At 39.3% G+C, this 13,784-nt stretch overlaps 1 protein-coding gene across 1 annotated transcript in view; it reads right to left on the reverse strand.

Moving 5' to 3' along the window:
* Positions 1–140: 140 nt before the first annotated feature.
* Positions 141–13,784, reverse strand: part of pid1 (phosphotyrosine interaction domain containing 1) — a 70,726-nt gene continuing 57,082 nt past the window's right edge. Inside the window, exon 3 of the mRNA XM_057839915.1 lies at positions 141–7,340. Coding sequence (XP_057695898.1) covers positions 6,840–7,340 — 501 coding nt within the window. The 3' untranslated portion in view covers positions 141–6,839. The remainder of the gene's footprint in view (positions 7,341–13,784) is intronic.

A 13,784-nucleotide genomic window follows, 5' to 3' on the forward strand; every position in this document is an offset into this window, starting at 1 on the left:
ATATACATAAAAATATATACATATACTGTATATGGTTGACCGCGTTTTAAATGCCCCTATCTCGGAAACTACTTGACGGTTCTTAATGAAACTAAATACACTTTATGTTGAAGGTCATAGGTTTTATTGGTTAAATTTACAAAGGAAAGTACAAAGATTTGTTGCTTCTATGACAGATTTTCATAAATGTTCAATATGAGCGCCGACTGTGACTGCACATGTTGAATCGGTATTCGAGCTCGTGCCAAACTCGCTGAAATTTCTTAAAATTTTTGGTGCCAAGTCCTAATTTGGTTTGTATTTGGTGCCTTCTTTGCAAAATTTGTGAAGAAGGCACGCTGCACTGTCTTTGGTGACTGAGTTAGAGCTGTGAACGGCATTTCTTAACCTGAAAAAAAACTTGAAACGTTTTTACAAAAGCTATGAAAATTTGAGGTCATTCCAACGAAAATTGTCAAAATTATTGGCCTACGAAATGGGGTCAAACATTTTGGAACGCCCTGTATATTTTTAAGCTTTAGAAAGTACAACAGTAAAGAAAAGTTGAAAAGAGAATTTCAAAGTCGTGACCACAAAGCCAAACTTTGCAAAAAAAAAATATCGTTTAGCGATTTAACATTGCAAAATGAATAAATAAAGAAATAAACAACAAACTACAGTTTACAGAAAGATAAAAAAGTGTGGATTTGGATTCAACACTCCGAAATTACGTACGAACAGGTATTTGCATGCATATGAAACACATTTTTTTCTTGACCCGTGTAACAGAATAGTTTGCACAGATGGCCAGAAGGAGGCAGTGTTTTCCTTTGACGAATATGATCACTCTAGCATCCATTTTGCCTCCAAATTCTCTGCTACTGCTGCTCTTTAGCTGCAAAATGATGGCCAGCCATAAAGACAGGAAGCAGCCTGTTATTTAGTTATGGATGTGGCCGCTTTGAAAAAGCAGGCTGTCACAGACAAGAACATGACGCACAACAACAACAACACGATGAAATGCTGAAATGGAAGGAATGAGTAAAAGCTCATAGCAATGACTCAACTGACAGATTTAAACCTAAAACATAATGGGGGACTACCCATGAGGTTAATGAGCTAGTATAGCCACTAAGACCACCAAAAGATTTGCGTAATGCCACGAGGGGCTCAAATCTGGTCACAGATGAACACGGTAAGAATAAATTTCCCTCCAGCACATCACATTGCATTCATTCGCAAACATATGGTTCTTATATACAGTCAGGCCCAAAGGTATTTGGACAATGAGAACTTTTTTGCCCCGTACACAACGCCACAATAGATTTGAAATGTAAAGTCAGGTTAAGTTGAAGAGCTTTCTCAAAAAATATGCCATTTATGGAATTACAACTATTTTATGCAGAGTACATCTGTAAGTATTTGGACGATTGGAAAAAAACAAATAAGGTAATCATTGGGCTGAAAGAGCAGCATGAATCCATTAAAGAGAGACTATCAAATCAACAGTCAACTACATTGTTTGCAAGGTAAATCATTCTACATGAACAGACAAGATCGCGCTTCGATAGTGTTTATGGTAAATGTGACAGGATTAAGAGTTGAAAAAAATTTACAGTCAGTGGCGGTTCTAGGATTTTTCTGAAACGGGCCAAGAAGAGGCCACATGTAACCCTGAGGAGCCAAGTGCCATCTTTGTTCAGTGTTTGTTTTGGTCAACAAGGCAATACGCAGATTATCCTGCATGTGGCAGTAAAAACATATTTGCTTGACACTGTCATGCAGAAATGAACCAGTAAAGTACAGTAACAATTCGCATTTAATCATAGTATGATCAAGTAAGAATACAATCAGAGCAGGGCTGGCCCAGGCCATTTGGGGGCCCTAAGCAAAATAATGCAAAGGGGCCCATATTTTTGGCCCGCCATTTCGTCACAGTGTACTGTGAAACCCATACATGCAATCCAACCCAGACGTCCATATTTTGTATATTAATCAGATTTTGTTGCACTGCATACTTCAAACCTCACCCTAAATGATTGTCAGTACTTACAGTAGATAGCGCCAAACCTTTTTCTAAAAGAGGAAAGAAAGAAGTTAAGGAAGAACTTTTATTTTTTAAGCTTGTAATCAAGTATCAAAACTCACAAAAGTCAAATACAGCAAACTGTAGAAAACAAAATAGAATATAAATTAAACAATTGCCAGATTGGGGGCCCCCTAGTGGTCAGGGGCCCAAAACAGCAGCATAGTCTGCGTATAGGCTGGGCCGGCCCTGAATCAGAGGTGGGTAGAGTAGTCAAAAATTTCACTCATGTAAGAGTAGCGTTACTTCAAAAATAATATTACTCAAGTAAAAGTAGTCGTCCAAAAAATTTACTCAAGTACAAGTAAAAAGTATTTGGTTAAAAGAATACTCAAGTAATGAGTAACATTGTGAGTAACATTTTTGTTAGATTTTCTTTTTTTAAACAATGGTATTTTTTTCTGAGCCTTAATTATCTATATGGACTATTGTTATAATGATACCCTACAATAACCTATTACATAACCACATTGAACCAAAGAAATACAAACAAAAAAATCACTGAATTCTGATGAAAGAAAAAAAACTACATAAGAGAAGCATTATTTGTCCATAGAGCATGACTGCCCCTCTGGTAGAGAAAAAACTTCAGAGTTTGAGTAGTGAAGAGTTCCTTCAATTTATAAATTAAAAGGATCATATCTCCGGTTTTACGTGGTCAATCGGTGTCAAATAAAAACTGGGAGAAAGGTTCAAATCCCCGCTTTCGAGTCATGTTGAGGGCAGCGCTTAAATACTTCATTTTTTACGGTGCTTTAAAGTGCGAACCCAGGAGAAAAAAAGTCTTAAATAGCATTATTATGTGAATTAGAATCATATTTTGAGACGATTCGACTATATACAACAATTTAGCAAAGCGCAGATGACGAGAAGTTAGTCTTTTAATCTGCCTGTTAGCCTACCATTATAGGGCTCTAGCGTCCCCAAAAGGCGGATGACGTCAGCAGGAGAATGGGCTCATCGGTTTTACTATTCAGTCCATTGTGGGGGAATTATTCAGAACGAGGAAAACGCAACGAAGAGAGCCGCAAAATGTCATTGTTTCTGTCTCTCTACACCAATTATTTTTACAGGAACATCTTTTTATCCAAGTATTTTTCCCAAATAGCTAAATAAATGGCATGGTCATGACAAATAAACCTTGTGTTAAATGGAATATGAAATGATAGAAAGGCATTTATTCAGGACGACATGGCAAAATTACTCCATAATGGTCAAAACTGTCGACTTCACCTTTACTGTCGCACCTCCCGAACGATATTTTATGCCACTTAATCGGGCTGATGTCATTTCCCTTCCCCGGCTTTGGAGAATGTAAACAAACCAAGAGGCGTGACAGCTAGCCGACATGCTAACCCGAACCGAGTGATGATTCAAAGTCTTCGAAGCGGAAAATCACACATAACTAGCCCGGATTATTTCACATGACGACTGTGTTGTCAATTGTCTTTGCCGATCGGCAACCCACCCGGCGGCGAACAAGTTAGAGGTCGTCGTTCCCCTGCTGAGGGCAGAGGGCTCGTTTGGGAGGAAGCAGCTGGACAATGACCGCCGGACAAACCGGCCGACGTCAGAGGAGCGTGTAGCCGCCACTGGTTAACACGAATATGGCAAAATAATGCTTTACTACGCGGCGAAGTCGTAAACAGCGAGAGACTCATAGGGGGGCGGCTGCAGTTGTTATGCAGCTAACATGACAATATGTGTATGAGGAGAGCTTTTTACATGCCCATCCATGATCAAACGTAAGTAGTCCTTTATTTAAAGAAAGTTTGTAGTGTTTACTTTTTAATCGCTGTATTTGCAGCTATTTTTAACACAAAGTTGTAATTTCTGATCGGTTGGAAAATTTGACAGAACACCGGGCACATGAGGAGGGCAATAAGCCGAGTACAGTGCTCTCCCGGCGGGTTATGTGCGACAAGCCGCCAGTCGTCGGCCGAGGGGACAAGGAGCATGTCAGCCACAAAATGCCAGCCACCTACATATTAAAATGATCCCAGTATTTGACATAATACAAAACACGATGTTTACTCACTCCCTCGTAAGGTCCCATGGTCTCACAGTAGTAGGGCTTGTTTTGGCCAATATCCACCGGTGAATGGGAACCTTTTGAAACCCCAAAAAGGCACACGCTTGTCCCTCGTACAGCAAGAATTTTCTGCAGCCGTTTGGCTGGCATGATGCGAAAAATAAATGAATGAATCCGCAAAATCAGCTGAATATAAATTCACTCACGATTTGACGCTTACGCTGCCAAAAACAGCCTCTCAATTACACAATGAATGAGTTGCCACAGCACATTCAGTCTGGGCTACCATTAGTGTGTAACAAGCTTAATGATGATTAACACCTTTGATTAACACCTTTGTGCTTTTGATCGTAGAGCTACCGAGACTTCTCTGGCTAATAATAATAATAATACATTTTAATTATAACGCACTTTACATTTGAAAAACAAATCTCAAAGCTACAAACCTGTCAATCATTGTAAACTTCCCAAATGCAAGCTGCCCTGGCGACCAAGAAAAACAGTCTGTTTGCAGTGCTTAGTAGGAGGAGGGGTGAGAGGCTGTAGCGAAGTACGAGCATGAAGCAGTAAAAAAAACAAGTTTGCGTGTTCAGAAAATATTAATAATAAATTATCGCAGGTCCTTGCGATGCCAGAATTGCGAATCCACACAACGGGATGACAAGAACTTTACGCTACTAAAAAAACAAAAAAAAAAGACTGGAGACAGAATGGTGGTCAAAATACGTTGTGGTTGTGTATGAAGGAGAAGTAATACAAACACTCCACACAGCTTTACACAAACATATTTAAAATTAATTTGGACCAGATAATGCAACATGTGTGTGACTTGATGTTGTATATCCAACTTGGCTGCTTCTCAAAGGGAACATAATTTGATGTCCCACTCCACACCACAACGAGGAATCCACTAATCTACTTAACATCAAAAAGAGTTAAAAACGATGAATAAAGGCAGACAGATGTGTGGTTGCGAAGGGGGACAGAAAACCATAAGACGACAGGTCTTTGTAAATGCTTTATATGCAACTTTTTGTTGTTGTTTTTTCATCTTTGCAGACACTGTATAGAAAACATTTAGGTAACATTTGTCAAACATTTAAAGCAAGTCGGAGCTTTCAGACAGACATGACGAATCTAGTCTTCTCCCTCTTGAATCAACACACATTTCTTCCAACCATTCAATCTCATTTTACACTGACAAACACACACGCACAAACCACTTTTATCAGGCTCTCCCCTTACGATTCACAGTAGACTTTTTATAACACTGTTTCTTTATCGTACGATATTTCTCATCTTTTTTTATTTAAAATATCAACATTTATGCTTTAATATTTGGAAAGTGATACATACATTTTATTTACATAAGCTTATTACGTAGGAGCCCAATGCAATGTGCATGTACATTAAACAGTATGTTGAATTTTATGTATAACTGAGTGTGTGCAAGTTTGCCTTTATTTACCCAACCATTTCCAGGCTAATTTTCACATGTAGCAACACTGTTATCATTCTGTTGGAGTTCACCCAATCCACCAATATTCTGTTGATTACAGTCCTGTTAGATTAAGACGAGTGGCGGAGAACTCTGATGCCGCTCAGTACCTCAAATGGATAGTTTTAAAAAGGCTCACTGTCTGATGTTGCTCCCATTAAGCTGTCAGTAATGGCACGAGGAGATTGAAGGGGTGACTGGAGATGGTGTCACGAAGCCTTTTGGACTCTTCAGACATTCAGAGGCCAGGAGATCTGAGCTTTTACCTCTCATGGCTCCTTGGTTGCATGATAACACTCATACAAGGCCACAATTCGTCTTCACCTCAAAACTGTTCTTACAGTATCCGTTTACCTCTACTCTTGCATCTACCCTTTTCCTAGTTTACGACGGCTACAAGCACTTGTGTAGTGTAGACAATCATCTCTAATCACAGAGATAAGATGGTACACACATTCAAACACACATATTAATCAGGTCCAGGACAAAACAATTGTAGATGAAATTGAGGCACATAATCTGACAGGCACTGTTAAGCCTGAATTTTGGTATGTTTGAAAGAAAAATCAGACATGAATGATTAACATGTCACAAACAAGCTCGAGGTATCAGTCAAAACATGTGAAACATCTACCTAGATTTCTATGGATGTCTTACATGTACTGACATACCTAAGTACCATATAAGCAAAAACCTGTAGTTTGGGGAAGCAGAAGAAGGTACCATGAATATGATATGGCAACACTCTGGTGTACCCTTGTTTGCTTTTATCAAAGATGAAGCCATTGTAGCCATTATGTGAGAATGCAAGATAGTCTTATAAACTCTCGATGGCAACCAAAAATATTCTGAGGCCTTTTTGTGTGAGGTCCCTACAAAGTAATAATGGGTTTTCTTGAGATGGGGTCTGAAGATAGGGCATTGTAGTTTGTGGCTCCATTGATAGAAAAGCTTTGAACAACCACAGTCATGTGCCTTTGTTGGGTGAAGGACTGACACTTGTAGAAAATGGGAATGTAATTATCTGGACAATATCTTCAGGGTGACTTCCCCCACAAATACCCAAAGGGGACTTCTTTCATTGGGCTATAAATCTTTATACCAAATGAGTTGATTCTTAGCGTCTGCTAATTGTCCGAGTGATAGTGAAAGGGGAGAATGAGAGAGAGCAGCTAATCTGTCCGTCCTTCCCTTCACCCCTTGTTTTGTAAGAATGGGGATCAGGAGTTTGGATTAGCATCAGTTCAGCCATCGTCTGGGGTTGAATCTTCTGGAGTAGATGAATCCTCAGCAAACTCATCTGAAGAGCCACTCTTATGGATGCGCCCATCGCAGCGCATGCTATGGAAAGTCTTGCGAAAAGCCTCCATCATTGAGTGTGCTAGCTTCTTGGCCTCCAGCTTGCTCTCACATTCTACGGCGTGGCAGTCCATCTGGAAAGTCAGGTCGTCGTTGATCTCCCGGTAGATCCAGGCAAACACGTTGGGTCGGACGCTGTGATCGGCTGTGCAATATGCGATCCGCGCCACTTGGTAGGTGTCCATGGTTACCGAGGCCTCACTGTGCCCATCCAGATGGTGAAGACGTACCTGGAAGGGACGAATCTCCAGTAGAGAGCTACCAGGAGGGCACGTGCCCTGCTGCTGAGCGAGGGCGCGATGTTCCACCAGACCGACCACCGCTGATTCTGTGCAGCCAGATGTGAAGTTGGTCCCAGAAATAGTAACCTTGCCCAGGTACGTCACCTGCATGAAAGAACGTTACATTTTATGAAAAAGACTGACCATTTTCAGGGTGACAGCAAAACAATTTTTCAACCAGATGTATCCACATACAGCTTGGAGGCTTGACACACACAATAAAAATGCTGCAAGTGAACATAAGCTGTTTTGAATATTGAAAACATACAGTAAATAAGTCAATTTAATAGGGATTAATTTAGAATATGCAAATCCATTCTTCTAATCTTTTCCTTAGCAGTGCTAACAAATTGAAGGCTGTCTATGCTCGTATTCAAAGAGGAAATATATTTTGCTCGGCTTGGCAGAAACAGCTCCCACAGAAATAACCTTTAAGAAATCAAAACATAGCATACCGCGACCTCAACAGACTGAGAAGATTGAGATGGATAAGTTGTGAAGTTCTTCAGACAGTTCTTGATGGGAACTGAGCCAGACTGAGAAAAGCCCAGCAATAATGGCTCACTTGTGCCCTTTTGCTACACTACTCTTTATGGCTTTATAAAAATACACAGAGGAGGAGCCGTTGACGAGCCAAATACTCAAATAGTTTTCGCTGCCGTCTGTGTTTATAGTGGAACTGGGAGTCCTTCTCTCTTTACAAATTTTATTATATTTGACACATAGCTACAGATGACATGAAGATTTTAAAGACGACACATGCAATTTTACTCTAATTTACTATGAAACTGTATATAGTGAATAGACATCTGGCATAAACCTGCCCGTCTGTGTTCTCCCTTCAATAACAAATAATGTATTGCATGTTTGGTAACAGGTTCAAAATGAGATGATACATCTCAAGAAGTTATCCTAATTAAAAAACAGTAAATGTCAATGTTAAGGAAACACTTCTACTGAAGGTCAGATTGACAGCATGTACAGTATGAAAGAGAGCAGACATCTGACACGTCTGCTTTTTTGATAACAAGCGTTCTTGCTTTCACAGATTATGTTTATTCTGCCAATGCCAGGGAAAACCCATTTTCTTCATTATGGTTTAAAATGAATGGGATCCCTCAAGAAATCATGCATAACAATTTGCCAGTCTCTGGGTGTGTGGTTCTTCTAGCCTAAGGACAAAGAAGTACCTAACAGAAATCTCATGAAAACACATGATGACGGTAATATATTTCATGACTGTCTCCCGCACCGGATTGAATTAAAACAAAGTAATTGAGCCAATTGCTTTAAATTATGACTTTGGCAGATACTACTACACTACTTTCCAGGTAAATATATGCAAAAAAATCTTAAAGGGAGAAACTGAAGGTTTTAGAACCATGTATGGATTACAAGCAATGCTCCCTCTAAGCTGTGCGCGTGCTCTATCGTGCACTGCTTACACATACTCAGCGTACAAGAAAATCTATGCAACGCAAAAAATAAAATTAAACAAACGTATTGTAGCGTCACTAGGACTACTGTCGACGCCGCAGTGATGTGTCAGCGCGACACTACTATTGGTGCGTTCGATACGGCAACGCAACGCTCCTATTTGTGCGTTAGATATGCCAACGCGGCGCTCTTATTGGTGGGTTACTACACCATGATTGTATTTAGTTGTGAGGTGAATGACCTAGACTCCAAGGCTGACTTACTGAAGCAACATTCCGCTGCCAATTTTTGAAAGCATTACAGTTTTAATTAATATCTAATTTTAGAACTGATATAATCTAGTTAATTAAACTAACAAAATTGTTTTCTGTACCATTTTTGCAACATAACTCAATGAGGAACAGGTGTTGACCCAATAATATTATACAGTTCACATCACTTATGCTACACGGCCAATCATGGCAGTGATGGTGTTGTGCATATGTGCCCTGCCCAAACACGCCATGCTGGTTAGCTTAATAACAGCAGTGCTGTGGAGTTAAGAGACGCAAATGTTAACCCCTTATCTTGGCGAAATGAACAGGGAGCGATACTACACTCATTAAGCTAAAGTACTAGTGTATATATATATATATATATTAGGGCTGTCAAACGATTAAAATTTTTAATCGAGTTAATTACAGCTTAAAAATTAATTAATCGTAATTAATCGCAATTAATCGCAATTCTAACCATTTATAAAATATGCCATATTTTTCTGTAAATTATATATATATTCTGTAAAATAAATTGTTGGAATGGAAAGATAAGACACAAGATGGATATATACATTCAACATACAGTACTCAAGGACTGTAGTAGGCATTTCACTCTACTGTCATTTAAATCTGTCTATGCTGTCCTCACTCCGAAGAGTCTACTTTTTCCAAAGCTAGACAGCTAGTGAACGACGCCATAATGATCAGACTTCTTTCTTTTTCATCTGATTTATTAATAAAATGGCCTCAAACCATTGTCCTCTTTAGACCGTAGTAAAACTACAAAAAAAAAAAGTACACAAGCATTGCATTAGCAACAACGTTAGCTTAGCACGCTATACAGGTTCACAAAACATAAACAAAAAGCGTCTCATACAAAAAATATAACATTTCCCTTACTAACATAATATGTGCATTATTTACAACAACCATACTTACGGACAAATCTTGTCCAAGGATCATATAAGCACAACATTACAACGTAGGCATCAGCCCGAGACGTCCTGCAGCCATATTGGACTGGCAAGACAACAATAAACCATGTCGCAAAGCGACCACAAGAGTTCGCTGTTAAACAGCACAAAAAGCCTTGCTGTAAACCTTACCAAATGGCAGAATACTGTCTGAGCGGGACATGTGCGTTAATTGCGTCAAATATTTTAACGCGATTAATTAAAAAAATCAATTACCGCGCGTTAACGCGATAATTTTGACAGCCGTAATATATATATATATATATATATATATATATATATATATATATATATATATATATATATATATATATATATATATATATATATACATACATACACACAGTAAGGTAAAAAGTATTTAGTCAACCAACAATTGTGCAAGTTCTCCTACTTGAAAAGATTAGAGAGGCCTGTAATTGTCAACATGGGATATAGAATGGGGGAAAAAAACAGAAACATTGTTTGATTTTTAAATAATTTATTTCCAAATTAGAGTGGAAAATAAGTATTTGGTCACCTACAAACAAGCAGGATTTCTGGCTGTCAAAGAGGTCTAACTTCTTCTAACAAGGTCTAACGAGGTCTAACGCGGCTCCACTCGTTACCTCTATTAATGGCACCTGTTTTAACTCATTATCGGTATAAAAGACACCTGCCCACAACTTCAGTCAGTCACACTCCAAACTCCACTATGGCCAAGACCAAAGAGCTGTCGTAGGACACCCAGAGACAAAATTGTAGACCTGCACCAGGCTGGGAAGACTGAATGTGCAATAGGTAAAGAAATCAACTGTGGGAGCAATTATTAGAAAATGAAAGACATACAAGACCACTGATAATCTCCCTCGATCTGGGCCTCCATGCAACATCTCACCTTGTGGCGTCAAAATGATAACAAAAACGGTGATCCTAAAACCAAACGGGGCGGACCTAGTGAATGACCTACAGAGAGCTGGGACCATAGTAACAAAGGCTACGATCAGTAACACAATGCGGCGCCAGGGACTCAAATCCTGCATTGTCAGACATGTCCCCCTGCTGAAGAAAGTACAGGTCCGTCTGCGGTTAGCTAGAGAGCATTTGAATGATCCAGAAGAGGACTGGAAGAATTTGTTATGGTCAGATAAAACCAAAATAGAACTTTTTGATAGAAACACAGGTTCTCGTGTTTGGAGGAGAAAGAATACTGAATTGTATCCGAAAAACACCATACCCACTGTGAAGCATGGGGCTGGAAACATCATGCTTGGGGGCTGTTTTTCTGCAAAGGGACCAGGACGACTGATCTGTGTAAAGGAAAGAATGAATGGGCCCATGTATCAAGAGATTTTGAGTGAAAATCTCCTTCCATCAGCAAGGCCATTAAAGATGAGACGTGGCTGGGTCTTTCAGCATGACAATGATCCCAAATACATACACACGCACACACATATACACTCACCGGCCACTTTATTAGGTACACCATGCTAGTAATGGGTTGGACCCCCTTTTGCCTTTCATAACGGCCTCAATTCTTCGTGGCATAGATTCAACAAGGTGCTGGAAGCATTCCTCAGAGAGTTTGATCCATATTGACATGATGGCATCACACAGTTGGTGCAGATTTGTCGGCTGCACATCCATGATGCGAATCTCCCATTCCACCACATCCCAAAGATGCTCTATTGGATTGAGATCTGGTGACTATGGAGGCCATTTGAGTACAGTGAACTCATTGTCATGTTCAAGAAACCAGTTTGAGATGATTCTAGCTTTATGAAATGGCGCATTATCCTGCTGAAAGTAGCCATCAGAAGTTGGGTACATTGTGGTCATAAAGGGATGGACATGGTCATGGTCCAACGATGCTCAATTGGTACCAAGGGGGCCCAAAGAGTGCCAAGAAAATATTCCCCACACCATTACACCACCACCACCAGCCTGAACTGTTGACACAGGGCAGGACTGATCCAGGCTTTTATGTTGTTGACGCCAAATTCTGACCCTACCATCCGAATGTCGCAGCAGAAATCGAGACTCATCAGACCAGGCAACATTTTTCCAATCTTCTATTGTCGAATTTCGATGAGCTTGTGCAAATTGAAGCCTCAGTTTCCTGTTCTTAGCTGAAAGGAGTGGCACCGGGCGTGGTCTTCTGCTGCTGTAGCCCATCTGCCTCAAAGTTCGATGTGCTGTGCGTTCAGAGATGCTCTTCTGCCTACCTTGGTTGTAACGGGTGGTTATTTGAGTCACTGTTGCCTTTATATTAGCTCGAACCAGTCCGGCCATTCTCCTCTGACCTCTGGCATCAACAAGGCATTTCCGCCCACAGAACTGCCGCTCACTGGATATTTTTTCTTTTTCGGACCATTCTCTGTAAACCCTAGAGATGGTTATGCGTGAAAATCCCAGGAGAACAGCAGTTTCTGAAATACTCAGACCAGCCCTTTTGCCACCAACAACCATGCCACTCACCACCCAAGTCACTCAAATTACCTTTCTTCCCCATACTGATGCTCGGTTTGAACTGCAGGAGATTGTCTTAAACCATGTCTACATGCCTAAATGCACTGAGTTGCCGCCATGTGATTGGCTGATTAGAAATTAAGTGTTAGCGAGCAGTTGGACAGGTGTACCTAATAAAGTGGCCGGTAAATAAATAAATAAATATATACATTCATATACATACATATATATATATTAGGGCTGTCAAAATCATCGCATTAACGGGCGTTGATTAATATTTTTATTTAATCACGTTAAAATATTTGACGCAATTAACGCATGCACTGAATGACCTGCTCGCACATTGCATCAAACACATTACAATGAGGCCGTTTATGGACATTAAGAGTGAAGAGAATGCCACCGGCCGCTTGGGGGCAGCGCCATTCCATACTCATGTTATTTCTTCTAAACGTGGGAGAATTAGTAGTTGTGAGACGTTTATGCTGTATTCACAATGCAATGCAAATTGCTATTTGTGCTCCACACATATTTCGGTAAGTTTTCTTTCTTTTAGCGGCAATTATGTGTCTCTTGTTGTATTTTGCGTAAGATATGTACAGATATATGTTATAAAGTAAAGGCGAGTGGACACAGGCGTTCTTTGGACCGCGCCGTTTATTGGCATAAGCTTCGGCAACTCTTTCACAGCAAACATAAGTATCCTTTAGTGAAAGCACAACAAAAATAATATTCCTATCTCTCCCAAAAAAAAAAAAAAAAATGTTCACAAAAAGAAAAGCCCTTCAGTCTATAGTAATGAGGCCCTATTCTCACACAGTTAAACAACAATGCAAAATGAACTGGCATTCCATATCAAAATAGCTATGCAAAATACACGTAAAACTTAGTCAGACTTTGGTCACTCTATTTTTATTACTGTTATTTTTATTCTTATTATTATTATTATTATTATATTAACTCTACTTTTGATTGAAAATTTTACAAATTTTATTAAAACGAAAACATGAAGAGGGGTTTTAATATAAAATTACTATAACTTGTAACTATAACATTTATCTTTTAAGAACTACAAGTCTTTCTATCCGTGTATCACTTTAACAGAAAGAATGTTAATAATGCCATTTGTGGATTTATTGTTACAATAAACAAATACAGTACTTATGTACAGTATGTTGCATGTATATATCCGTCTTGTGTCTTTCTATATTTCCATTCCAACAATAATTTACAGAAAAATATGGCATGTTTTAGAGATGGTTTGAATTGCGATTAATTACGATTAATTAATTTTTAAGCTGTGATTAACTCGATTAAAAATTTTAACCGTTTGACAGCCCTAATATGTATATAATATGTATATATACCGTTTTTTTTTTTTTAAACTTGTCCTGTATAGCTGCTTAGAAACAGAATAGGAATCTTGAGTGTCC

This window comes from Corythoichthys intestinalis, chromosome 6, assembly GCF_030265065.1.
Source record: "Corythoichthys intestinalis isolate RoL2023-P3 chromosome 6, ASM3026506v1, whole genome shotgun sequence".
Taxonomy (NCBI): Eukaryota; Metazoa; Chordata; class Actinopteri; order Syngnathiformes; family Syngnathidae; genus Corythoichthys; species Corythoichthys intestinalis.